This window comes from Perca flavescens, chromosome 1, assembly GCF_004354835.1.
Source record: "Perca flavescens isolate YP-PL-M2 chromosome 1, PFLA_1.0, whole genome shotgun sequence".
Taxonomy (NCBI): Eukaryota; Metazoa; Chordata; class Actinopteri; order Perciformes; family Percidae; genus Perca; species Perca flavescens.
In genome coordinates, this window is record NC_041331.1 from 13,419,532 (window position 1) to 13,447,433 (window position 27,902).

Sequence of the window (27,902 nt, forward strand, 5' to 3'; positions counted from 1 at the left end):
CCAGTTTGAGAGAGATCTGATGCTTTGGCAGACAGATGACTATACCACATATGGGCAGAGCCGTTAGTGTGAATTTAACACCGAGGATGAGAGACACACTCTTCCTTTTCTGCTGATGTTTGACTCGGATTTCACACAGAACATCCAAATGTTGGGGAAATCAGTTACTTGTAGTGCTTTCCTCCCGGAACACCACATTCTTGATACTGGAAAGTTTTGGGGAATTAGGCTTTGAATGCATCTTCTGTGTCCTCTGTAAAAGTTTGCAAGTTGGCTTTGATTCCATGAACTGAAATAGAAGCAGGCATTCATCTGCTGCCTGAACAACAACAAAAAAAAGGCTTAGTTGGAGGGTTCAGAAAGAGTTTTATCAGCTAATTCTTCCTCTTTATGCCACATGAAAAACACATTTTCATGTCGATATGAGGACATATTGTGTGCATGTGTTTTACTGTCCTTTTGTTGTGAAATATACTATTTTAGAACTTGAAATATCCTCTCCTTATCTTTATCAGGAATAGGGCAATAGTGTTGTCTGAATTGCTTCGACTTTAATCAATATCAGTTTGGCCTGTTTAGGGCTTTGATAAATAATTAAGACCTCTGTGTTGATCCCCCCGGCTTCTTCAACACATGAGTTAAACAGATTTGTTTTCATTGGGTTTTAGCAGTGGACACATCAGAAACCACTGCCAACGCTGTCAAGTCATGCTGACATCTTACATCACATGTGTATGGAAATGAGGTAGAACATTCTAGGTAACATGTTCAGCTAAATGCATCAAGCTAACACCTCAATCAATCCATGGAGTCTATTGACATTCCACATGAAGTTGGGTGTGTCATTTTGAAATCATACAAACGGTAAAGTGAAAAGGATAATTCATCATTTCAAACCAAATCAAACGAGGGGCCTTTTATTTCAGACTTAAAAGCAGTCTGATTGGTTTTTAAAAGGTCCCATGACATGCTGCTTTTTGGATGCTTTTATATAGACCTCAGTGGTCCCCTAATACTGTATCTGAAGTCTCTGCCTTGGTGCAGTATTACAGCCACTAGAGCCAGTCCCACAATGAGCTTTCCTTAGGATGTGCCATTTCTGTGTCTGTAGCTATTGAGGAGGAGAGAGGGGTGGGGGGGGCAAGGTGGAGGGTGGGGGTGTGGCCTTTACCAACTGTCATGCTTCGCTTGTTTGCAAGCCATGATGTCTCTCTCTTTCTCATGGGCTTGCCAAATTCTTTGGGCGGGCAAATCAGAAAAAGGGGAGGTAACCTGGCTCCTTATGACCTCATAAAGGGAAGATTCCAGATCGGCCCATCTGAGCTTTCATTCTCTCAAAGGCAGAGCAGGATACCCAGGGCTCGGTTTACACCTATCGTCATTTCTAGCCATTTTCATGCCATGGGACCTTTAAATACCACTACATCCCTGCACCCATCTTGATGGCAGATATCATACAGTTTAAAAAGCGAAATCTGGTTTATTACCATTTGGATTTCACTTAGTTTTGGCCATCATTTCAGTTGTCCGTTGTGATAAAATACTCAACAAAGTAGCTGCTGAGTTCTGGGAACACGACAAAACCACTATAACCATCAGACAAACAAACAGGCAGGTTGTAAACAACTTTACAAGATTATCTAAACCTTTAATTGGAGGTCAAACCTGAAACGTCACAGGAAATCTGTGTGAGAGCAAAACTACGGCAAGTGCAAAAGTTCAAAGTTGAGCCAGGTCTGTAAAGTGTGATACATGCTCATGATGAAGAGTTGGGTTAATCACACTATAGTTCTCCTTTGTTTTCTCGTCCAAACACAGGAAGTTTGACCAACCTAAGGTTGTCTTTTTAACACATGTAGGATTGTCTCACTGTTGTGTTTCTTGCCCCTCCCACCCCACGACTCATCACATGCCATTACGTCATCTCAGCAATTATCTTGGTGAGTAAAATGTTATTATAACAAATAAAAATGATGGCCAAAGACAAAAGAGATTGGTGAAAAGGTATTCAGATCAAATAAAGTTGCAAGACACGCCTGCATTTTGGAAAGCATGCAGATGTTTGAGAAGCACTTCAGACCAACACAAGCACTTTGGCAACTGAATCCCTCGTGTAGGGTTTACTACGCCAGAATGGAAACTCACCCAGAAGAGAAAGTTGAAACTAAACAGGAGGTATTTCAGGCAGATGGTTCCACATGTTTCCTTTTTCTCCTCATAGACCCCCATGCTGCAAAAGACAGCAGTTTTCAGGTCAGTTATGACAATTGCAAACAGTAGGAGTCATTTTGAGTGAATTCATAGATACATACTAAAACTTGCTAAATCAGCTCAACAAAAATCAAAGAATAAGTGAAAAACTGTACATATCAGAGTGAGCAAAAAAGTGATTGTTTGATAGCCCACTCCTACTTTGAAAAGTAAAATAAACACCACAGCTAGTAGGCTTAGCCTACTAGCTTGTTGAAGGACATCAAGTCGAGAATATCCAATTGAATTAGGACTGGAATCAAATTTTATTTGTATAATCATTGATTGATCTGATTATTTTCTCAATTAAATATTTTCAATGTATTGTCATAGGACAGACCAGCAGCAAAGCTGAAACCAGAGAATATTTGGCAATTTTGCTTTAAAATAACTTCAATTAGGAGAATGGTTGCAGACAAATCTCCTGTTGATTGACTAATTGCTGCAGCTCTAAACTGAATGATGTCCCAATGATTCCACGGCCATATGAAACCACTCTAAAACTACAATGCAGGCTAGTAGTTGGCAGTGAGGATACGGAATAACCGCTTTAAAATAAAAGCCAACCTATCCTTTTTATGGTGAGCTGCTTTTAACAAATGAGATGCTACAGGGCTAATGCAGAACATGGGGGGTAGATCAGCAGTGTAGGCAGAATCAGTGAGGTGAGTTATTACATGTGTATGCAGAGTGATCCATGACTAAGCACTGAGTAGGAGTCAACATCTAATGCTTCAGCAAAGACGTCTACTTTTAACAGCAATATATATTAAGCAGGGTGTGTTTCATAATACAAGTGTCAGCTTAAGCTATTAACCTGTACTTACATTGAATTGTTAAAAATGTCACTCGTCGTTTTTTTTAAGCAGTAAATGAAAACAGACTCAAGTTTATCTTAACAATCGCTGTATTTAAACCACAGTAATCAACACTTTATTCAAATTTGACAGTGTTTTCACCACAACAACACCAAATACCACTCTTGGGTTTGAAGTTTGCAAGATTTATAGATCCCATCATAGAACAACACTTGCTACTGGCTGCCTTCATGTAACCTTTGTTCTCCTAGTCTCACACATGGCTTCTTTTTTTTTTAACCCCACAATTTTCTTGGCCTCACATGCCAGTCAAGCCCAGACTCGCCCTCCTCCTCCTGACTGCTTCTTATCAAACTCTTCTTCCCCTCCTGGCTCTCCCGTCTGCACCCCCACCCCCCGCATCTACTACTATCACTTCAGATGAGTGCACTGCATGGATGAGGGAGTACGTCTGGGCTCTGTCTGGTGACCATCTGTTATAGTGAGACCACTTAGCGTGATCTTGCTAATTAAACTCAAACAGCACTTAATTGACAACTCCTTGTTTTACTTTTTTAGGAAACAGCTGAGTCAAGACAGAGGTTGACGTTCGGGAAAAATACTACAGAAGAAATACCCCTTCTGCATGGAGGGTTTAGCATTGAAGAACAATAGAGTTCCACAATTATTATCTTTAGTTGATTCCAGGATGTGCTATCTTTAGTCATGGGCACATTAAACAAGACTGTTGCCTGGTAAATAAAGCCCAGATATGTCTCGGGTCTGACACACTCACCATATATTGCATTGAGTAAGATTATGGCTGTCTCGTCTACCCTCAGAGATTACAGTGGTGAAATACTGTACTTGGAACAGGTCCAGAAAAGTTTTTTTTTTTTCTTTCTAAATCTGTATAAGCAAATAAATGTATTTAAGTGCTATATATGTTGCAGGCTTAGTGTGGAGACATAGATTTAACAAAAACGTTGATTTTCATCAACAAGTTGTAATTGTTAGTTTTATGTGTTATCAGAAATGATCGATGAAGTAGCCTAATTATCTACATTAAGTTTCAAATAAAACATCACCAGAAGCAGCTGGTGCTTTGGAGTGTTTGTTGGACACAACTAAACATTTTAAGACGTGATCTTGGACTCTGGGAAACTGCGATGGACATTTTCACTATCTTATATTAAACGACTAGGCTACATCGAGAAAATAATCCACAGAGTAATTAGTATTTACCAATTGTTAGTTGAAGCCCTAGTTAAGGTCATTTCAATATATTCAGACAAAATCCCATTTAATTCTCAAATCCAATATTTTGACTTGACAGTTTCTGTAACGCTATCATACAGTCAAGAAGTTTTTTTTTTTTTTTTTTTTTTTACAATATATTTATTTCTATGATTTTGACACTAAAACTAAACTAAACCTACCTACTTCGACCAAAATGTAAATGTTTGGATTTGAATACATAACCCGGACGGGAACAGATGGGAAGCTACAGAATTAGCTATACATAAAAACAAAACCAAAGTCATCTCATGAAAAAAATAATGTTAAAAACAGATTAAATGAGTCACATTTGATGCTATATTAATCACACCTGTGGCCTTTAACTGATTGGAAAAAAACAGGTTGTTTGACTAGCTGCTATGTAGCTAAAACTTACAGTACAAATAATAAAACTTTTCATATAGCGAGTATATTATTACCTAGCTAGCACTGAGTCCAAGGATGCCAAGGATGCAAGGAAAAGTTAGCTAAACATTCCCATTACAAACTGTCCTAGCTAGCTAGCTACGTCTCAGGCTCAGGTGTAAACCACTGGAAAGTAACGTCCTGTTGTGGGTTTTGTAACGGGTTTGAGTTCACAATATCTACAAATAAACCTTATTATTATAACGAAGGGTAACCTCCATTATGTCGCATAATAAGCTACAGGAATAATGTTACACGGAGACATTAAAATCACAGTTTTCTACGTTTCCTCGGTGGTTTTCAACTGACGTCACAGCGCATCTCTTCGCCCCGGCGTGAGCTAACCTAACGCTAAAGCTTTCACTGACGTCTGGGCTGCTGTGGAAAAAAAACAAAACTATTTTATCAAAACGACCTACTTTAAAAACTGCCCAACAACATGGTAAAAACACGTCTAATAACAGAGCTTTCATAGAAAGCTGTCAAATGTTTCGGCTGTATCGTAAAAAAGACGATAATCCTGCCTTGTCTGCTCAATGCGACACCGCAGTGTGGGGCTAACGTAACAACTCTCAGACCACTTCCTGCTTTCACTTACCTCCCGTATATTTGCTCTTCTTATCGATATAAAGCGATGAAATGTGTAAGAAATATTGCTATATGTCGCCTGTTTTCATTCCACTTTCCTCAGACAAAGGCCTCTCCGACACCGGAATAGGGAGTCACAAAAATCAGTGCTGAGCTCACGCACTGAATGAGGCTGGAGCTGCTGCTGCTGACTCCACCCAGCCGGCCGGGGCCACCTTTCATGTTTCTTGGTGTGTGTTTTTTCCTGTCCCGGGGCAATGCTTCTGTGATGCAAACATACACATAGGAGAGATTTATGTTTATTTTAAGAATCTTCAAATCAGAGTTATATATTGATTAAGGCTTTTTATCCACACCATCAGCATATTTAGCCAAGTAGCCTATACAGATGTTTCATGCTACTAGAAATTAACATTTCTATTAAATTTGAGCTAGAACATTTCCAAAAGGCTGAGATATGGACAGTGGTGGGGAAAAGTAGGATACTCGGATATTTTACTTATTTTAGTAAACGTAGCAATACAACATTGTAAAAAATACTGTGTTACAGCTATACGATCTGCATTTATTTGACTTGAGTAAAAGTAGCCTACAAAAGTATCAAGATATACTGTGTACCAAAAGTAAAAGTAATCATGAAGAATGTATATCATATTATATTATCAACTATCAATATTGATGCATTAATGTGTGCATCACTTTAATGTTGCAGCTGGTAAAGGTTGGGCTAATTTAAATGACTGTATATACTGCTGGGGATCAAGCTTGTGAATTACTAAGGTCCTATCTTCACCTATGATAATACATCATCATTTATTTTTGATTATATTTTGTATTATGCAAAAATGATCAAATAAATGTAGTGGAGTAAAAAGTGCAATATTTGCCTCTTGCAGTGCAGTAGAAGTATAAAGTAACAGAAAAAGGAAATACCTCTGTACAGTTAATGTACTGTTACTTTCCACCAGTGGATATGAGCCCACTCAGTTTTTCCCTGAGAAAGCTATATTACAATAAGAAGACTCAACAATTATCTTATATACGAACAGATGGGCTACACTGTAATCTCTATATTGCAGGTCAGAACTGGTGTTTAAGAAATGAATGCAAAACCAATGATTAGGGTATAGGAAATGCATAATTACATGATTATGTATTATGTGATTTTCCTGTAATATTTTAGGGAGTATTAGTAGTTTACAGTATGATACATCTACTTAAAATTATTTTTATCGCTTGAGTAACTTATTTAATTTAACATCTCTGTAGTGCTATTCTAGAACAAGTTGTAGAACATTAACATTTGTCAGGCAGAGAGTTCCTACAGGATAATTGAATCCTTTTGGCCTTCATAAATCAGTTCGACACAAGTTTGAAACCTTGATATGAGCCTCCAGTATTCTGCATTTTACTCGTGAAGTGTTGCTCCCTCACTCTGACATCTCTCCATTAATGCATAATTCAGGCCTGTGTGTAATAACAACAGAGTGAAAGACATTGTAATTTCCCCTTGCAGGATTAATAAAGTATACATTATATTATTATTATTATTATATCCCACCAGGCTCAGCACCTCGCTGCAACACAATTAGTTATAAACTGGGAATGGTTGATTACTCAAATCTTAAAACAGATTATAACTTTAGTAAAGAGGTCCTGTGTTAAAATCATATGTAACATATGTGTATAGCAAGGGGCCAAGGCCCCTTTCCTACTTCCTACCCCTCTGCTTCCGGCGGCTTTGCTCGGACCAAACCCATCTTCAAACTTGTCCTTCATGTTGATCTCAACTACACGCCTGTGAAGTTCCGTGACTGCATCTTGCATGGTTGTGACCCTATCATGTTGACAAAATCTGACAGACAGACAGACATACTGTATTAAACACCTGGCAAAGTACTCAAAACCAACTCTGTGGTAGTTCCTGCTGTAGGTGTCTCCAGGACCACATTTTGACATGATGACACACACACACACACACACACACACACACACACACACAGACACACACACTTCTTTTTCAATGAATTATGTAAGGATTTCATTAAACACTTCACTGAATAAAGGAAGCCTTAACATTTTACTTTACTACTACTACTACTACTACTACTACTACTACTACTACTACTACTACTACTACAACAAATGACTCGTCTGGACTGCCATGGCAATTACATTTACATTTCATATACCCAAACATTAGATTTAATCTAATTCTCAAAATCCAATTTACACTGCTGGTTTCCGGTGGTTCATGGCTGCAAGGCGGTTGCCCACTTTACCCAGTTGTTAATACAGTATGTGAGTAAACGCACTGTAGAATGTGTGTGTGTGTGTGTGTGTGTGTGTCTGTTTGTGTGTGTGTGGTTATGCACATTCACCACTAGATGACAGTGTTTTCTCTGGCTGAATTCCAAATATCCTTTCTAGAAGCATTACTGTAATCTTGGATGGAAATGTGACCATGAAAAAGTTGTTAATCGGTTGCTTAAATGTATACAGCCTTAACCTGTTGTGGTTTGTACATTGTAAAGATATATTTAATAAAAAAAATAAAATAAAAATAAGTAGCACATACAGAAGTGAAACATTTTGTCCACAATAAAGTGAAAAGAAAACATATCACAGTATAATTTTTAATTTAACGTGCATCCAAACAATTTACCCAAAATGTCTTGACAAAAATCTTGTGCCTGTCTATTAGAGAGGTGGGGTGGGGTGGGGTGGGGGGGCAGCTTGAAGTCTTAAGACTCAAGCTGACAATCTATGATGAACACTTGAGTTGTTATTGGCCACGTGCATCATTTGGACAGATACTACTCCACCAGCCTCTGAAATCAACAATTTACAGGCACATACACTTTAATTGTTTTGGCAGCAATTTGGTGGTGGTAGTTGAGATTCTGAAATAGTAATAGGGAGGATGTATCACTTCTGTCTAGAGCAACAAGCTGTTAGGGAGTTTCCTAAGAAGATTAAATGGTACTAAGAACATCAAGATGGGAGCACATGAACAACAACAACGGAGGCTTTAAAATTAAACCACTATTCCTTGTCAAAGGAAAACTAAATATCTGACAAAAAATGGATATATTTTTGATTAGCCTACATTTGATTACAAAAAGAGAGAGCAGAAATTGAGTCTCTGATGTGGATCCACAGCACTGGGAAAAAAAAAACCTTGAAGAAGATGTTAGAACTTTTAACACGTTTGTCTGGTATAATTTATCCCTTTGTTTATACTGGTTGTCCCACAATCTCAGTGGGACAGCTTTCAAGTAGTCTTCTGGTCAAAGCTCCACTGTTTAATCGTAGTCCTAATCTTCCTCACACCTGCCACGGCCATGCCAAGCTATAAATATGGGGGGAATAAGAGGATCCAGGTGACAGTGGGAGGGAGCCATGTTGGATAGGGATCCTGTGTCATAAGAGGAGCCAAGGCAAAGGTTTACAGTACCTGCTTAACTAACACCCCAGTGGCAACGACAGTAGAGTGCTAGGAGGACCTGTTTTCTTCATCTTCAACAAGCGAGGGAAGAAATTGTCTGTTTTAATGAAATGGATGACAAGTTCCCCGAAGGATGTCTGTTTCTTTTTCTGTACTTCTAGGCTACCATGACACCATCCAAAAAGAATGCTCCTTTGAGAGAGAAGCTGCCTCTTACGTAACGGTAAACAATTTAAATGTCCTGGTGTAGAATTAGCTGTTATTTCACTTAATCTTAATCGGTGTCGGGGCTTGTTTTGTTATGTTTGAAATGTGACTAGCTATATCTGGATATTTGCAAAGTGTTATTTAAGGTGTAATCTTTTGTTGTGCTTAAAAGTTTGGTTCACCTAAATTATTAAAGAAAACCAGTCTGTCACTTGCCTTTATTGGCATCTAGCTGTACAGATAGTTTTTTCTTCGTGCAGGTTTTGAGGGGTGGATGGATATTCATTTTGGTGCCCTCTGTACGAAAACATAACATATACAGCATCTTCCCAGAATCAGCGTCACTCTGGATTATTCACAGAAAACAGTTTTCCGTGGGACTATTTCCTTAAGCGGAGAGGCTGAAGTGTGGATGGGTCTTTATTTATTTTTTTAAATGTGAACATATAAAACCAAAACTATCTGCATGAACAGATACAACTGGACGAGAGATGTATCTTAAAAAAATGATCAAGCAGGCCAGTCCTCATCATCATTTGGCAGGTCCAGCCTCTCCTTAGCAGTTTATATGCAATAGTCTGCTCATATTGACACTGTGTGGCATGTACTCATCAACATGCTAGCCCATGCCTGAAAGCAGCCCAGGTTACTCATACTTTAGTCACGTATGCGCCAGTTGCTGCTAGAACCACAGGCTCCCTCCCTTTCCTCTTAATCCTTTTGCATGTGACCAGATGTTTGATACTTTGCAGCTGTTTCCCAAAAAAAAAGGTGCTGTGTGTTAATAAGGTCAAACAGGTTGAAAGTGCCATCACAGCATATGAGAACCAACACTCTTAGAGAAGTATCAACACGAGGCAGTTAAATGGACTCATTTTACAGTTTGTTACGTTTGGTAGGAAAATAACAGTCTTGTACACGTCAAGTGCACATACGTAAATCTGCAACAGAGTGAGAGTTGCACTGTACAGTGAATACATTTTTTTTTTTTTAGCAGAATACTAATACTAGTCTCTCCTGTCTCTCCTTCCACAGAGTCTCTACTGGATTTACTTTGGTGCTCAAACCTCATTCAATTTATGACAATTTATGTTCATAAATTGGCAGATAAATTGGTGGATGCTTTACCACACCACTGAACTGCACATCTGTCTATGTTGGAGCTGGAAAAATCAACACTTGTGACATGTTGACATCTGTGATCTCCACGCAGCTCATCCCAATACCCGACTCCGTTTCCCATTTTGAAAGGACTCCAATTTTCCCCGAGTAAACAGGACTAATTTGAACAGAAAATGGAGCCCTAAATGTTTCGATCGCACCTCAGAGTCGAGCCGTCTGAACGCCTCACTGAGCCCCCCAAACTGTCAGGACTGCTGTGAGCGGATTGATGTTTCTATGTAAATCGTGTGGAAGTGCAGTGCAGCCTTGGATCCATCGTGGAACCCCCACAGTGCGCCCGGGCGCCCAGCCTTCGGGCCGGAGACGCTCCACACCAGCAACTACTCTCTGGTGTTACTGATTCAGCTCAGCCTGCTCTCCTTCGACCTGTTTGTTAACTCCTTCAGCGAGCTGCTGAGAGCTGAACCGGCTGTCCAGCTGGTGCTTTTCATGTAAGTAAGAGTTTCCTCGTCGTTTCAGCAGCCAAACATGATCTCTGGCTCGAGGGGGAAAAGATCAAATTAGTAGAGCTCGACCGATATATCAGCGGGCCAATGTTCTGGGCCGATATTAGGCATTTTCCAAGCTATCGGTATCGGCATTCATAATGGCCGATAAATGAATATTTAAAAAATTAAATAAAAATGGACGAAATACCCTTCAACCATGTCATGAGTGTTAACATGGTTGTTTCTTCTTTTTTTCCCCCCCCAGTCTTGTTCAAAGTTATATTTATGAAGCTTACCTAGTCTATTAATACTGGTAACTTTAATATATATTTTTTTGCTATTGTGTTTTTGTTCAAAGGACTTTAAGTTTCATATCTTAAGTTTGTATTTTTAGACATTTTATTTATCAGAACTTATAATATATTTTGATGTTCCTCTGTTCTGTTGTGACAATAAACTGCATTATCATATTATTTTAGTGAGGACTCATAAATAACTACAAATAACTAATGTTAGGGAAATCTGTTTATGTTTTGTTGCGCGTTTCTGGATTTAAAAAAATATATGCATATATTGGCCGATATATCAGATTTTTAAATCACCAAATATTTGTATTGATATCGGCCTTAAAAATCCTTTATCGGTCGGGCTCTAAAAATTTGTACGCTTTAGTTGTCTAAACTGAGTCATTTGGGATGCGGGAATGATTTTAAATAGCACTGTACAAAGACAGTAAGCCTGTTGTCCCTTTTTGTTTCTGCTGGTCACACAAATCCTTCTCTCGTGGCTTTTCTTTCTTTTTCCCTCCTGTATGCTTTTCCTCAACAGTATCCAGGACATTTCCATCCTGTTTAACCTGATCATCATTCTGTTGATGCTGTTTAACACCTACGTGTTCAGGGTCGGCCTGGTCGCCATATTGCTGGAGCGGTTTAGAGCTCTGCTAATTCTCTCTGCTCTCTACTTGACCTTCAGTATCATACTCCATTCCTGGCTTATGGTATGTGCTGCTGTATGCGCGCACATGGGCAGAAATGTATTCAAATCTAAGTCCTTGTGAATGTTACTTTGTTTATTACTTTACGAAACCAAATAGACAATTCATCAATGACAATGACATCAGCGTTTTATTCTTTCCAGAATCTACGTTGGCTAAATATCAACAGGTTTATTTGGACAGACGGCCTTCAGGTGCTGTTTGTGTTCCAAAGAGTCGGTAAGATGACTTGTTAATACATTGTTTTTGATGCCAACCTAAATGCATTCATTTGAAGTGTTTACTGTTGCCTCTAGAGCTTTGTTCATAATGTCAACAATATGTCTTCTTTCAGAAAATTGCATATTCCATGAGATTTGAGACATGCTCAGAGAGCAAGAGTTACAGGAGAATGATAAGTGAGAAATTATTTAAGAATACAGCAGAGCTTTGTGTTTTCTCTCAGCTGGTTATAAAGAAGAATTTCTCCATCAGAGCAGAAATATTGACTTAATATTTAAGAGAGTGAATGCTGATTTTTAGTACAAAGATGAAACATAATTCATATTTGAAGGACTAAAGTAAACTGTACCATCATTTCTCCCACCTTTTTAGTGTTCCCTTTACCTCTTACCCATAGTTTGCCGTAACTATGCCACCTTACCGAATCACACCCTTGTGCATGAACTGCTTTTATGTAACCTGGTTTCAGACCTCTGAACCGCTGCGCACATCTCTCATATTTTTTATTTTTAATCAATGATCAATTAGAACGACAGGGCATTTCAGTGTGATCGTCACTCTTTATGCTCTTAAGAGTTTCACTGACACAAAGCTTATAGTGTTTCCAGAGTGTGCTATAGTCCCTCCTCTCTACCGACGGGCAGCGATCTCACATGCCTTGTGGGTGTGATTTTCATACATGTATAAGCTCATAATTTGATAAAAGGATTTGCTGTCTAGCTGTTGTTCTTCCCTGCAGGTGATCCCTTATTAAGTATGAGAACAGACTGCAGCCATGTTTTATTTCTCTCTGTACCATTTGCTACTTTAGACCCACCCAGACGGTTACTCAGCGTGTGATTCAGTGTTGCATCACCACAAAAGCTCTTTCATTATGAACCTTCCTTAAGACTCTGTAAACTCTACTGGGCTGAGTTGCAGTTGTAAATGCTGGTGGGGATTTCACATTCCTCTGTCTCTGTACAGTCACATACTATCTCTCAAGTAACCTGAATCATTGTTTAAACTTATGACATAGGAGCCACTCACTTGGGAATATGCCAACTAAAAAGGGCTATTGATGTATTTATTTACACAAATGACATTTCTCACCTTTTTATGCAGCTACATTTTGAACGTTTAGTTATCATTCTGGTAATAGAGATTGGTTTCAGACAATAACTGAAGTAATTTGGTGTGATGATTTACCTAACTGAAGCGAGTCTCAAGTTTTTGCAAGTGGATTTTCACGACAGAATTGAAAGTGGATGCAGCGTTTGCATGAATTCTTAAAAAAAGACAGTCTCACTCCAAGCAACTTGAAATTGATTTAAAATGTGGAAACAAGTGTATTTTCTGTATGTTTTTTTTTTGTATGATAAAACCTCACATAACTTTTCTGTTCACAGCTTCTGTGTTGTACTACTATTTGTACAAGAGGACCTCAGAGTATCTGGGTGACCCTCGCCTCTACGAAGACTCACCGTGGCTGCGAGAACTGTTCGCTCGGGTCAGACAGTGATCTTACTGAGAAAAAAAAAAGCTCATGATGCCACAGAGGCCAGAACTAAAAACAGATTCTCACATGTGGAAACCAAAGATGTTATAATAAAGTGTGCATTTGGAAATCCATACTTAAAATGGGGGACAAAATGGCCACTTTAATACAGTGTATTTTAAATGCATTTTCAATCACAATACCAGCTACATTTTTGGGAACATTCATTTTCAAATTTAAAATAAGAAATACATTCAGGCCTAAATGCATGTGTTGCAAAACATATATTATAAAAAAACTAATTGACAGGAATTGTAGCCAAAATATCTATTCCACATAGCATTTCCTTTCGAAGGATTGTGCCAAAATCTGGTAAGACGTTTTAGAACAACGTCTCATCAGGCTTGTTTTGCTGGTCAGATGGTAAAAATGAAAAAATGAAATGGGAGATGATTTAATATATTCTGTTGATACCTGTCACCACATGCCCTTTTTCTTGTCTTTTGTTAATGCTGCAGTTGTTTTATATACATTTCAGACTATGTGTGTTGCTTTGAGTTTGTTTGTTGTGTCGATATTGAACAGGGATTAACTTTATTATGACTTAAACAGTTACCAATCTCCAACTGTCTGTAAAATCTGACCCATCATGTGCATCCGAGCGGGCTGTGTTTCATTTTCACAAGAAGTGTTAAATGTTTAAAATCCAATAAAATGTCTTTTGAGATGTGTGTGTGTGTTTGTATGAAATGTACTTGGTCAAATGATTTATGAGCTTGTTCCAAAGCATGACACCAGATGAGCGAAGCGGAGCTGATCCTTCAGGTCATTGAACTCTTTGAAGAGGGACTCCTTCTGCAGGTTGAACTGTACACAAAGAAAATAGAACAGGTTTTTGTTAGATGGGAGTTTCTTTATGAGAAATGAAAACAGAGGTATGACTTTTAAAAAGGTCTTGGACTAATGTATTATTTGTTACATTTGTTACATGTCATTTATTCAAATGAATATATTGTGACAAAATGAAGGATAAATACTTCTAGGCCTGGATTATGTGATGACAAAACAATCTAGTATAAAACCAGTAATCTATATGAAAGAATTTTCTATTCAGTTAATAATGCTACATATTTGACTGACTCAAGAAATCCAAAAGCTTAGTTTTTGCTGTGTTTTATGTAACACTGAAACAAATTTATTATTTTGCTGTATTGCGGCATTATCGATATTAACAATAAATCCGTAACTGGTCCCGGCCCTACTTTAAATGACTAATAAAAACACTAGACTAACTCACCCTTGTTGCATATTTATAAAACTGCTCTGCTTCCTCTTGTCTGCCAGACTGAAAACAAAAGGTTCATTACATGGTTAGTTCAGGTCTCTGCGGGCCTCGAAAAATCCAGCTGCAGACAGTGAAAAAGTGAATCTGTGTTGAACTGTGTCCCAATTCCGAGGCTGCATTCCTGTAATGACATAGGTCACAAAGATGTCTTTCGTTGGACCTGAGGGTTAAGCAGAACTTGCTTTTCCTCCTCAAATGAAGTCCAGGCTCACTGAGCAATATGACAAGGTCTTGTTTTCAGTTAACAATGGATCATGGGACACTAAGGACCATTTACCAGATGTGCAACTCATGTTTGGGTAAAGAAAGGCTACATTTTTGGGGGAAAATGAACCTAGGGGTTAACAACAAATTGGTACTGAGTCGACCGTTGTCTGGGCTATATTTTCATGCTAATCGAATGTGACCAGTTTTAGCGCAAACCGCTAATTACCTTATAACGCTAGTCGTTGGGCCACGCGAAAGTAAAAAGAAATCGCTATTTCTACACCACTAACAAGGCTCAAAATAGCGCCACACTTCCACGGTAGCATAATGAGGGTCCCTACATGTAAACCGAAGCATTGAGAACTTTGTAAGTGTACAGACAGTTTACGTCACGATCAGTCAGACGACGAACGCCGTGCTTGAGCTATGTTACTGATTACTGGTTACTGGTTGCACGGCGTTCGTCGTTCGACTGATTTTCCCAAGATGGCGCCTGCCTGTACATGAACGATACTGTCTTTGTAAACTATCTTTTTAATAAACTGTCTGTACACTTACAAAGTTCTCAATGCTTCGGTTTACATGTAGGGACCCTCATTATGCTACCGTGGAAGTGTGGTGCTATTTTGAGCCTTGTTAGTGGTATAGAAATAGCGATTTCTTTTTACTTTCGCGTGGCCCCGATGACTAGCGTTATAAGCTAATTCACGGTTTGCGATAAAACTGGTCCCATTCGATTAGCATGAAAACATATCCCAGAGAACGGTAGACTCAGTGCCCATTTGTTATTAACCCCTAGGTTCATTTTGCACCGGATTTCTCCTTTAAGGGAGGCAGAGCTTGAACTGGGACACAACTGGTGTGTTTTCAGAGCGCTGTCTCCACTCACCCTGAGGCAGATCAGAGACAGGTAAGCCCACACCTCTGCATTCTGGTTGTTCAAATGATTGGCCTCAGTCAAAGCTTCTTCAGCTACACACAGCTCCTCCAGCTACACAAACAGATATACACAAACACAACAAGGCTCACTTCCTTTACAAAGTAAATGAAAAAAAAATAAGGCTCCACAGCTGTCTTGTTTATGTGAGCTTGTTGGCGAACTATACAGTAGATCCAAGAGTACCTGGGCTTTGTTCAGCTGTTTTGGTGAAGAAATTACCCAAACATTAACTGCCTTTAACACAGTAATGTCACAAGATACAATGTATTAATCAGACTGCTTTGAAGCCTTTCAAAACCTAGTCTCGCTTTGCCAGACCTTCCTCCACAGTGCTGCGGAGGAAGGTCTAGCTAGTCCAATCGTCATGGGCGGCGCTAAGCTCCGCACGGAGCCACTGCAAAACAGCCTCGGGAAGGAGCTTGTTTTGGAACATGTCTACGTTCAAAAGTTGTTTTAGTCGTGCAACAGAAAACTCAGATTGGACAGAAAGTCTAGCTAGCTGTCTGGATTTACCCTGCAGAGATCTGAGGAGCAGTTAACCATAGTCCTCAGAAATCCACCGGAGTTTAGAATTCCAACACAAAGAAAGCCGAAGGAAACGGACATCGGCGAAATGCATCCGGTGGAATTTCCTGCGGCACCGGAGCAATCCCAAAAGTGGAACGTCAAGGATACAGACTATTCAAAACCAGACTTAAACTGGATTTCAATATAATTCCAGGTTTCCTTCATTGTTCTGGAGGTGGAGGTGGAGGTGGAGTTTTACCCGGTAACAGGCGGTGCCCAGGCCCAGCCAGGTCAGGCAGGACGGAGACTGCTCACAAGCCTGCAGGTAGACAACTTTGGCTTGTTCAAACTGAAAGTTAAAAACATAAAAATAAGAGATTTAATTACACTGTAGTTAGTTGCTTCATACAAGATGTTTTACAATGTCAAATAGGAATATAAGAATAACTGCCTGGTTTATACAGCACAATGCTCTTTTTATGAAACACTCACATTGATATAGAAATTCATGTGTAGCAATACAATAGCAACTTGATCATAATTGTTAAATTAAAAATGTGTCCAGGAAAATCCATTGTTCCTGACTTTTTGCTATTCTAGAAAAACGTACTATGACTAGAATGCCTTATTACAGTATTTTAGAGTTCCTAGTTTTTCGAGATGCGTGGCAGCCCCGCCTGTGGCTGGTAGAGTTTAAGAATGACAGGTTAAATGTGTAATCTTTCCTGGAAATGCACCAGGCTGATTCATCAGCAGATACAGTACACATGAGTAAACTGTCTGACTGATCAGAGAGCAGTGAAGCTTGTCTCAATGTCTGACCTTCCCCTGCTGGAGGTAGATGGATCCCAGGCGGAGTAGGACAAGGTGAGCGTCTGATGGCAGTTGCAGGAAGTTCAGGCTCCGCTCATAGCTCTCCTGGGCATCACTGAACGACCCTTGCAGGTAGTGACAGTGACCATTCAGCGCCCACGCATCCACATCCTGCTCACAGGGTGGACAACACTTCTCAGGTCAGCGATTCAGAAGAGAGGCTAGTTTAATCAGGTGCTTTTGCGTGTGTGGTCACATCACATGAATATTAACAGACTAAATCTAACTAAAAAGGTTGTGAAATAAACTGAGTCCCTATATCCTCTGAAAAGAATGATCCAAAATGAGTCTTTTATCCATGAACATACCACTACATTTCTGACTTTGCCTTAAAAAAGGACAGTAAATATATAGTATAGTATACAAACAACAACGGGGTGAAAGAAGTTCATGAATCCCAAACTAAATGTGAATCTTTGCTGCAAACAGCCCTTACTCAGTGTTGCAGCCAGAAGTAAAGAGTGCGAGTACCTGGTCTCCGTGAAACAGCGCCTCCTTGAGGCTGGCGGCGGCACTGCAGTAGTCGGCTCTGAGCAGCTGCAGCTGGGCCTGATGAAGAAGATAGGAGACACTGCGACCACCAGCTGAACACAGCAGCTCCAGGGACAGAGCACGCTCCGCCATCTGACAACAGGAAAACAGTGACTGACTGCTGATAACTGCTAGCAACCACAACAAGGCCATGTTGTTGTTTCATTTTGCTTGAACCTTTACTGCTGACAACAGTAGCCATTGTTGATTTTAATGTGCCATTATAAATACTTTTTACAATAAATGTATAATAGGAAGAAAAAAAAAACTTGCAGATGATCTCTGTTCCTATTGCCCTTTTCCACAATGTGTTTTGATTCCCACAATATATGTCTTTTCCACAGCTGTCATTTTCCAGATGTTTAATGGTCGTACATCATAGGTTGTTTTCATTCCTATTTGACAACTGTGAGTGCAGCTGGCTGGTCAGCATGGCAAACCACCAGCCATGTGTGTTTTTACCTGCAGGGCAATGTTCTGCAGCAGGAACTGAACTGTCTCGGTGTAAATGTTCTCTGAGGAGAGTTCAGCTGGAGCTGATCTGGAGCTGACACTCTGTGCAGGAGGCTCTGCTTGCACCTCTGAGTCCTGGTCTCCACACTCTGTGTCTAAGAGAAATGACAGCAACATTGCCAGGTAGCATTTGGTACCCATAGTCACCGCCCAAAGACCTTTAGGTTGAAGTGCACTGAAGTCCAATAAGCGTATCACAGACAGAAGAGATTAGACAAGTCTTATTTATAGGTGACTGTTGCCAACAGAGTTCATCTAAAAATGTATAGGTTATGTTGTTTATCAACATTCTTTATTTTAAAATGTTGAGATTTTCTGTCCCGGTAGATGCACCAAGATGGAAATCAAACAAAAACTACAATCAATTACTGACAACTTGTCCTTTTCACACTGAAAATACACCCTTTCCTGTTATTTGAGAGTTTATAACAAATGTCAATAACAATGAAATATGTTTTGAATTTATTTGAATGTTTTGAATGTTAATGCATCTCAGTGTGTTTCATCATGTACTCTATGTAGTGTTAAAGATGTGAGTCGAGTTTCAACATCGCAGATCCAGGAGAACTGGAACCAGAAACACTCCCAGTACAAACCAAAGCCCAAATTATGCTTTCTCAGTCACCCATGATACAGATATCACCACATTCGCTACTATCTTTACTGCTTTTCTCTCCAAGAATGGCGTTTATGTTTGCTGCCTGGTTGCCCTCATGTGACGAGAGAAAACTAACACATAACTTCATTCAGATGAAGAGACATTACATGCTTTTAATCCCAATGCATATCACCTTTCTTAATAGTGGCAGACTGACATGCAGGCGTGGCCATCTCCTCTTCCTCACGCTTGTCTTTCTCCTTCTCATTTTGGTCCTCCTTGTCTTTCTCCCTGTCTTTCTCCTCCTCCTCCTCCTCCTCCTCCTCCTGCCTCAGTCTTTGCTTCTTTGCTTCTTTTGCCCTCAGCTGCTTTCTGGCCTCCAGAAAAGCCCTCTCAGCCAGGATTGATTCGCTCTGGCTCTCATGGAGCAAACCTACACAGCAGACCCAGAAACGTAAAATGAGAATGTACAATTCCCAGCATGCATCTCTTCTGAAATCTAACTAATAAAAAATACACATAGAAAATAGCATTCAAAGTGCCTTGTGTAGCTGTAACCTCACAAGAACCTCCATCATATTGGGGGTTGACGTATGACGAATGGCAATATTTGATAAAAGCGTGTCCATATTAGCAGTCTCTGTGTGTTCTGTGTTGTTGCACTGCTGTGTACAGCAGTGAGTAGGAATACAAACTTTCATCTCACCCAGCAGCACCCAGGCCACCACACTGGGCGGTTCTATGCTGGCAGCTCTCTCTAGGAAGGTCTGGGCCTCATCATGATGCTCAAACATCTCTGCCAAGACCCCACACATCATCAGGCTGGAGAAACAAGAGAATACACACAGGTCCTGACTTCCCAGTTCACTTTTTTTTGTGCCTACATCAGATTATTTGGCTGCTTGTTTAAACTAAACCATTGAGTCACCATCCAATGGTGGGCTGCCCCTGATTCTACCTTTTCTTTTTGTATTGGTTGTGATGCAAAGTTATAGTCTCACACAGTTTTAAATGTACAAATGACAAGTGATTTCACACCTCTAGCTATAGACAATAAGTGATAAGGTGGAGGTGAATAACATCATGACAGGAAGTAAAGTTGATGAGTTTGTCAGTTAGTCCTGTTACACAATGCCAACAGACACCTGGCATTGATTTCATTCTCAATGATATATAAACAATCACGATATACGGACTAAGGATTTCAGTGTTGAGCTATATATATATATATATATATATATATATATATATATATATATATATACTGGAGTATTTCTAACCTGGGTTGGTGTGCCTGCTGGATGGACACGGCGTCATGGAAACACTCTTTAGCCTTCATGTAGTCTCCAGTCAGCATGTAAAGGCTTCCCCACTCAAACTTGTGGGAGGGCTCCATTGGGTGCCTCACCACCAGCTGCAGGGGAACAAACACAAAATGCAGTGGCCACTTTAGTTATTTTACCAGCCAGAGTCATTATGGCAACTTGACACAACAAACACACAAAAACACTGATATGCTCCAAGGATAATAGACAAACGGAAGCCAGTGTGTACAATAATTGAAGGCATATTTGTGACAAACAATTAATTTATAGGTCTGAAAAGAGTGGATAAATGGATGTCTGTGATTGTTTGTCAACCCTGCCCTGTTTATAAATCATTTTCATGAGTATAGAATTCTTTTTTTTCGAGGGGGGGGGGGGTGGTTCCAGCAAGTTCTTTTCTTCATTTACTATGAGTATAGAGCAGAAGTACCAGGAAATGAAAGTGCTATTGTATGCTATTGTACCTCTTGGTAGTACTGAACAGCCTGTTGATAATCCCCAGTAAGCTTAGCCTCTCTGGCAAAGTGGCTGAGCTGAGAAGAAGTCAACTGGATCTCATTCAGGGAGTCATCATCAACGCCATCTGAATAAATCTGGTGATTAGAGCATAAAAGTAATATATATATATATATGTGTGTGTGTGTGTGTGTGTGTGTGTATGTGTGTGTGTGTGCATCACCTTGTTGACAGCTATGTGCATCTCGTCCACCAGGTAGACGTAGAGCTTGCTGACAAAAGCCTTTAGCTCTTGAGGGTCAGTGAATGGCTCTGTTCGCTGCATCTTGTCACGTACAATCCTGACCACTGCATGCTACACACCAGAAACACACGCACACACACGCACACACACACACACACACACACACACAAACACACACAAACACACACACACACACACACACACACACACACACACACACACACACACACACACACCCAAGAAGCAACCACCGCCAGTAAAAAAAACCTGAAGGGCTACAGATTTATAAAATAAAAATAAAAAAATAGGCTACTAGTTTAGTCGTCTGCAAGAATGTGTGCAGTTGTTCTGACCTTCATCTGTTCCTTAAAGGTAAAGTATCTCGCAGAGACGTTGAGCGTTCCCATCAGCTGAACTTTTTTTTGCTCCCGGCTGCAGTCCCCAGATGGCTTGCATCTTGCTCCAAACAATTCCTCATACTGGTCTGAAACATGGCTCACCACGTTGCCAACCTGCCTGTGGAAGTCCAGCACTGCCTGCAGGAGCACACACCCGTGCAGAGAAAGCAGCAAGTAAGCAGTGTGTCTAGTGGTGTGTGGCTCATTGTGTGTGTTATTTGTGTTATATATGTGTACACTGTTTTACTCTTTCTGCTCTGCTTGGACCGGCTGGAAGTGGAGATCTGGGTGGGATCAACGCCTTTACCCTGAAGGAAATAGAGACACGTCTTAGCACATTCTCACCCATTTGTGTTCCACAGAAAAAAAAGGGGTAGCAACCACATGTAATAGACCAGACTGCAATTTGGTATAAATCTGTCACTAATAGAAATGATGCCTTTAAATGAGTAAGAGCTCATTTTAATAAAAAGTTAACGTTTTCTGAGAGCTCGTACGTTCTTAAAGCTCAGACCATAATCTTGCAAGACAGTATCACGTCACCAATACAACCAGGTCAAACTAAGTGACCACGGAACACGTGGAAGATTTTTAAACACATTACCTTCTGGACAGCTCCTCTGGAGATGGTTTGGGTACCAGCGGTTTCTCCAAGGCTATCTCAATGATAATATAAGTTTTGGCCTCCACATACATCTGCCATTAACAGGAATGAGGTGTTAATATGCTAGAGGATTTCCAAAATATGACATAACAGCAAGCATTTAGAATGAATAAAGGTTTATATTATATTACAGTATTAAGGATGTACTGTACAACAGGAGTTTGTATTGCTGCTGCTCCCACTGGATCTGTATTTAACTGTAACCACAACCACAGTTTCCAGTAAATGATGCCTACTGTTTATTACTGTACAGTTTGTGTTTTTGTTTAGTGGAAGCTTACATTTCCCTCGGTATTGACGTTCAGCTCATTTTCGGATACACTGTCGGCAACGACGTCGGCTGCAGCCAATCTGCTCTGACTACCAGGTTGCTGCGATAATGAAAACAGGTAACATTAGGGTCCAGCCTTAACAAACACAACTTGTATGTCAAGTTTAAAGACTTTCAATTTCTGTGAGATAAAAAAAACGAGTTTGCTCAAGTTGATATATATGATTTTCCAAGCCCCTGGAAATTCTCTTGACTAAAATGTCATGCAAAAAGTCATCTCTTCTAACCATCACAACCTTGCAAACCTTTTTAGCTGGCTCCTTGGGATCCTTTGTTCCCCTTCCATCCAAGTTCTTCCCTGCCTTTGCCTTGTTAAAGCTTCCAGCTGCGGCAGCACAAGCTTTGGCCTGGTTGGCTGCAGCATTGGCCTGCTCCTTTAACACACTGACACTCCGCTTGGCCTTTACAGTAAGTACAAGATTATGACTTGAATAAAGTGTGTTACTTTAAAAAGCACGTGGAATTCCATTTGCCATTCTCGGCAGACATTATGTGATACTTGATCCTGTTAATACAGACCCAGATCAAGAACTACGAATAATGAACAGAAATTAAAGCAAATTTAGATGTGTATATTTGTGTGACCTTTTTCAGCAACTCAGCCTCGGAGAAGGGCTGAATGCTGTATGCTCCTCGGATGCGGCTGACTCCAGGATACAGCAGCCGCCCCATGTCCACAAATGCCACACCGTGGAAGGGGATCTCTGGGTTCTCCTCAGCTTGCTACACACACACACACACAATTTTGCCTGAAATTATCGTTTCTGTTTTCCCCCATTTCTTAAATTTGGTTCAGGCTAAAGAGCTAACACTGCAGGGTCAATACAGTACAGAGAGGGGACATTTCTGACACTATCGTTAACATAGGTTATCGACAACAAAGCTCCCTCACCGTCTTAGTTTCTGCTGCCTTTGTCAGCGGAGCCAACGGCCTCATTATCTCAACCGGCCACAGTCTGCTCTCAGTGATCTTCTGCCGCAGCCTAAATATTGATACACATAGTTTCAGATTTGTTTTTTTCTGTATGTCTCGTTCTGTATTTTATTTACACACCGGATACGGCAATACACTCACAAACGTTCTGATGTTCTTCTATGTATGTTTATTTTGGTTTTGCTATAACTCATGCATCTTTCCTAAGCAATTATTTGTTGCTGTAGTAACCAGTTTTCTTCCCAGGGATTTGACAGTTATTCTAAACATCAAACCTGTTTAACTTCAGAGTTACACAGATCACAGAATCCCAGGTGTATTGCATGGGCCTGAGATCAAATTAGTAAAAAGGTCGGTGACTTCCATGACTCCCTGATGTCCTTTCCATTTGGCCTGAAATGCACTGAATGAGGGAACCAAGTTTTATAGTCCTGAAATGTGGTTATCTTAAAGAAATTACTCAAAGTCCAGACACAGCCCCAAGAAATTGATGACTGACTTTTCCTTTCTAGAAGAATCTTGTAAAGATCATGGCCAACAGATAGCACTGTGGTCAGAAAAGAGGAAGAGGAGTGAGTTGTGTGTGTAGCTGACCTGGCAGTTCCTCCTACATCCAGGAAGCAGCACATCTCTGTGTCCCAGCTCACCCTATTCTTTGTGGTCTCTGCCTCATTACGAAACTCCCAGTCCTGTAGGAACATTGAGACCTGTGTAACTAGAAATTTGAATAATTTTAAATGTTCCAATTTTCAACAGTATTACATATGCTACTATGGGCAATTTACTTTTCCTACTTTTAATATTTTTAAGGCACTTAAACTTCTCACATCATTAGTCACTAGCTAAGGCTGTGTGTCAAATTACTGCCGTTTACCTTAAAGTCTGGTCATATTGATTAAATAAAAGGAATTCATTAGACATCCCTCACTTTCACGCAGTTTCATATTTCCATAGTTAGTGGCAGTAATGTGCCATACTGCAAAATCTATCAATGCACCAAGGCATTCCAGCTAACACAATTGGCAGCAGGTGCAAGCCACATTTGCAGTTACCTCCAAGCCAGTCAGCTCACCGTCCTCCTGTTCTATGGACTCTGCCTGGAAAAAGGCATCAGGCAGGAAGTGATTCCCTGGGACCAGCAGGGCCTGATGGGGCCTCTTCTTCTGTCGGCCTATTTCCTCCCTCTGCCCCCCTGCCTTCAGCTGCCCCTCACAGAATACCAGCACCTGGTTTTTCTGGGAGTCAGAGGAATTGTACAGCCACACTGTTAAAATCCTTCACTCTGGAAAGATTCGGATTTGAAGTTGGTCTGAATGGGGCAGCATTTGTTTTCTGTTTCATTTTTATTTAACACTGCTAGTACTATTGTACAGCATAACATCTTAAGATCATGACGGGTTAAAATGTTTTTAATTTTTTTTTTATTAAAAAGATACAAACTAAATATGATATGCCTGTTGTTGGTTCTGTTCAGTAAAATAGATTAAAGAAGCTACATGAAGAGCAAAGTTTAACACTCACTTGTGCATCAAGCGGGACCTCCAGGGCAGCAGTGAACGTGCAGGGAGTAGGGGCAGGGCCAGACTGCAGCATCCATGACTCAGGGATGGAGTAGGCTGTCTCCACGGTTACCCTCAGCAGGTTGGAGGCTGAGAGTTCAGCCTCAGACAGCACTGGATTCGACACACTAACACACACGTCCAGGGTCGGCGGCTAAAGGGGGTGAAATCATAAGGCACATTCACGTTTTATTTATAAACTGTTTCAGTATGTTTTACCGCAAATGCCATAATTAAGTAAAAGGCCATCAAATGTGCCATAGATTTCTTGCCCTGATGTTCAAAGTGCTTTTTCAAACACTGGTGGGACAGTATTGAGCAATTTTGTTTTTGGTCTAAAACCTGCCCATATTTAAAGATACTGGCCTCTAGTCAACAATTGTTATCCTGTGCTGCCTTTCTTTTTACAATTACTATAAGTACTTTATTATTTGTCATATTTGTCATTAATGCTAAATGATATGGTTGAGATACCTGCACTGCAGCCCACTGTGAGCAGGTGTGATTAGAGGCCTGGAGAGCTTTTCTATATGACAGTAAAAGGTGTCACTTGGTGACAAGTTGGAGGTCAAATATTCACCCAAACTAAAACAGTCCCAGCCCTAGTGAGTTGATGGGATTACCTTCCTCTTCGACTTTAAAATGACTTGGCTGGACACCTGCTTCTGTCTGGCTCTAACTGCTGTCTCCACATTCAGGCTGTTCTGTGATTGTAGAATATTCACTGATTAAGAAATCTGGACGAAACAACTACCATGTATTTAGGGTCTGAGCGGCCCACAGAGCAGCAGAAGAGGGTCTGGCTAGTCCATAAGCATTTCGGGATGGGAGAAAAATGTGCTCTGGTTCATTGGCATTTCTTTCAACCAATCACTATCCCGGAAATGAAACGTCGTAGATATAGACTATTGCCCCTGAAAATAAGTGAATGATATTATTGTTATGTCATTATAACCAACCAACCTTGGTGCTGGAGTCCTGGGAGGTCACTGGGTTCAGTGGGACTGTTGACGAGAAGCTGCACTGACCTGAAGACAGAAAAGAAAATCATTCCAACAGTGAAAGTCCTGCCCTTGTAAGGAAAGCTCTTTGAAGTCAATTTTTGTTGATCTGACCGCCACATAAAGAAACTGATGTTTGGGAAAAACACACATTTTCATATTACAATATAAAAACATAGGACTTGTGACAGGTACCTTGTAGCAGCGGCAGTAGGTCGACCACAGCTTGGCCCAGCACTGGTGTCTTCGCCTCAGCTTTCTTCTCCTCAGGCAGGAACTCTCTCACCGTCACTGACCACAACAAAATCATTCACTTTCAACAGTGCTGTGAAAACTAAGGGCTGTACTGAGAGCCATGAAAACTCCAAGTCTTCCTCTCTGTTCGTTCACCAGTGAGGAAATGACCACCAGTGTAATTAAATTAGTTAGTGATAAATGTTTAAGTCTAAGCTGAAGTAGACTTGTCACAATGCTCAAATTATTTTGGTGATTCGGGGGACTAGACCTGCTGTGTCAAGGCATACCTGCACAGAATAAGTCTCATCAATTTCACCATAGCCTAACAACAAAATTGCAGCAAAATCTGGTAATTTTAAAGTTTGAAGGCTATTTTTCACAATTAAGCCAGTTCTTCTGAACCATGACAGCAAAAATAAATGAAAATAGTTAGCCTGTGCAACAAAAAACGTACAATAATTATATTTTTCACAGCCACATGGACTTACATGCACACACGTCATGATGGAAGTATTTTCAGCATTCTTGAATGTGTACCAATTTCCTGTTGGTGTATCATGTGGACATAACCAGTTATGTGTGGCTATCAGAGAGATGCTGGTGGCCAATTTACAGGGAGCCACAGAAAAAAAGTTTAAAGGTGAGATAGAGTGAAACTATATCTTCAGAAACTGTACAGATGCTGGTTAGCTCCACTGTCAGTTATGTCAGAGACAGAACAACATTTTCAAACTCAACTTACATATGATGGGTTTATTGGCGATGTCACTGAGAGCCTGAGTGTTATTGGGGCAGTGGAAGCTGCAGGCAAAGTCGTATTCAACACGCTGCTCCACAGGGTCGACCTGCTTCTTATCTGACTCTTCCAGCACATTTCCATCGACTTCAACCTGCAGAAAACTCTGGAAGCTGTCTGCTTTTTTCCCTTGCTGAAAAGAGAAAAAAAAACAGAATAATAACATCAGGTGGATACTGTCATCCACACACTTTCTCAGCCTCAGCTAGTCTTCCAACCTAGTATTATCTGCCCCTGATCCGATACCAGTCATTTCACCCAAACGTTTCTATTATGTTAAAGTTAGAAAAAACAATCAGGACCCTCACTCAGGCCACTTGGATCCTGAATGAGGTATATTGGAAGATTGCCCTGATAAAACCTTGAACGCATCACTTAGCGTTACATTTCATTGAGTGCTCAACTGTGGCATTTGCAAAGTTTACATTTAAGTGAAATTTTTAAGTTTTCACTTATATCCAATTTTTTTTTGTCACATTTCCCGATGTTTTTGTCGATTTTGTCTTCTCCAAATGCCATGACATTGAATACGACACCCAAATTCAATGAAAGCAGTGAACTGATAATCTACTTTACTAGCTGTATGGAACCATCCAGGTTTTTTTTTTTTTTTTACAATTTGGTTGAAATAGCTAAACTTTTTGAAAATGGGTCAAATTCGACCCGAGGACAACAGGAGGGTTAAACATGACCCATCCGGCATTATTGAGACACATTATTCAACAACGTTGTTTGGTGTTAACTTTTTGTACTTTTTGTTTATTTAACTATAGCTAAACTTAAAGATAAAATGCACATTCATGCAACACGCGTTAAACGCCCATCTGTTGCTCTAGCCGGTGGTTAGCTAGCTACGTAAATCAAGATAACGTTAAAAGTTAATTAGCTAGCTAGCTAACGTTAGTTAGCAATTGTGTGAAGTTCTTCACTTTTATTATACTAGTTAGCTAACCAACTTTGAACGAGCTTACCAGGTTATTTCCACGGATGACAGTTATTTTTATATTCAAGCTTGTTTCTGTATTATTTTCAGGAGTCTCCATTGTGTAGACTTATAATGTTTTTACGCCTTTAGTGGCTTTTTTTTCTTTGGATCCACCACAGCCACACAGTCACGTTTCCATGGCAACAGTGCTATACATG

The 27,902-nt window shown here is 40.2% G+C and overlaps 3 protein-coding genes across 7 annotated transcripts in view; 1 reads left to right on the plus strand and 2 right to left on the minus strand.

Moving 5' to 3' along the window:
• The window catches only part of LOC114560776 (CD151 antigen), a 27,547-nt gene extending 22,003 nt beyond the window's left edge, over positions 1–5,544 (minus strand). The window contains exons 1-2 of the mRNA XM_028586398.1: positions 5,350–5,544; positions 2,146–2,230 (exon numbers count right to left, since the gene is read on the minus strand). Coding sequence (XP_028442199.1) covers positions 2,146–2,229 — 84 coding nt within the window. The 5' untranslated portion in view covers position 2,230; positions 5,350–5,544. The remainder of the gene's footprint in view (positions 1–2,145; positions 2,231–5,349) is intronic.
• Positions 5,506–13,381, plus strand: LOC114568271 (transmembrane protein 138). Its single transcript, XM_028598149.1, has 7 exons — positions 5,506–5,569; positions 7,030–7,167; positions 8,949–9,010; positions 10,411–10,607; positions 11,433–11,604; positions 11,745–11,820; positions 13,212–13,381. Exons 1-7 carry the CDS (start codon positions 5,506–5,508, stop codon positions 13,322–13,324), a joined length of 822 nt encoding a protein of 273 aa, XP_028453950.1. The 3' UTR covers positions 13,325–13,381.
• Positions 13,382–13,437: 56 nt separating this feature from the next.
• LOC114554678 (cilia- and flagella-associated protein 70) lies at positions 13,438–27,876 on the minus strand. Of its 5 annotated transcripts, none has more exons than XM_028576665.1 (27): positions 27,731–27,876; positions 26,706–26,892; positions 25,922–26,017; positions 25,689–25,753; positions 25,349–25,429; positions 24,688–24,879; positions 24,219–24,401; positions 23,761–23,855; positions 23,125–23,215; positions 22,818–22,955; positions 22,478–22,633; positions 22,183–22,272; positions 21,842–21,933; positions 21,485–21,545; positions 21,193–21,375; positions 20,819–20,950; positions 20,604–20,732; positions 20,095–20,228; positions 19,521–19,636; positions 19,008–19,247; positions 18,166–18,311; positions 17,644–17,796; positions 17,122–17,283; positions 16,559–16,648; positions 15,742–15,843; positions 14,598–14,645; positions 13,438–14,167 (listed from the first exon to the last, which is right to left on the minus strand). In XM_028576665.1, the coding sequence occupies exons 1-27, from the start codon at positions 27,800–27,802 to the stop codon at positions 14,069–14,071; spliced, it is 3,333 nt and encodes a 1,110-aa protein (XP_028432466.1). In that variant the 5' UTR covers positions 27,803–27,876; the 3' UTR covers positions 13,438–14,068. The 5 variants fall into 5 exon arrangements, with proteins under 5 accessions (XP_028432466.1, XP_028432458.1, XP_028432474.1 ...); XM_028576657.1 differs by having other exon boundaries at positions 22,469–22,633; XM_028576673.1 differs by lacking the exon at positions 25,349–25,429 and having other exon boundaries at positions 22,469–22,633.
• Positions 27,877–27,902: the final 26 nt, after the last annotated feature.

Coding starts and splice junctions, on each gene's coding strand:
- LOC114568271 (XM_028598149.1), top strand. CDS start 5,506: ATGAGGCTGGAGCTGCTGCTGCTGACTCCACCCAGCCGGCCGGGGCCA. Junction 5,570..7,029: donor GCCACCTTTCATGTTTCTTG/GTGTGTGTTTTT, acceptor ATATGTGTATAG/CAAGGGGCCAAGGCCCCTTT. Junction 10,608..11,432: donor GTCCAGCTGGTGCTTTTCAT/GTAAGTAAGAGT, acceptor TTTCCTCAACAG/TATCCAGGACATTTCCATCC.
- LOC114554678 (XM_028576657.1), bottom strand. CDS start 27,802: ATGGAGACTCCTGAAAATAATACAGAAACAAGCTTGAATATAAAAATA. Junction 25,430..25,688: donor CCCAGGACTCCAGCACCAAG/GTTGGTTGGTTA, acceptor CTACAATCACAG/AACAGCCTGAATGTGGAGAC. Junction 22,956..23,124: donor AGGCAGCAGAAACTAAGACG/GTGAGGGAGCTT, acceptor GTGTGTGTGTAG/CAAGCTGAGGAGAACCCAGA.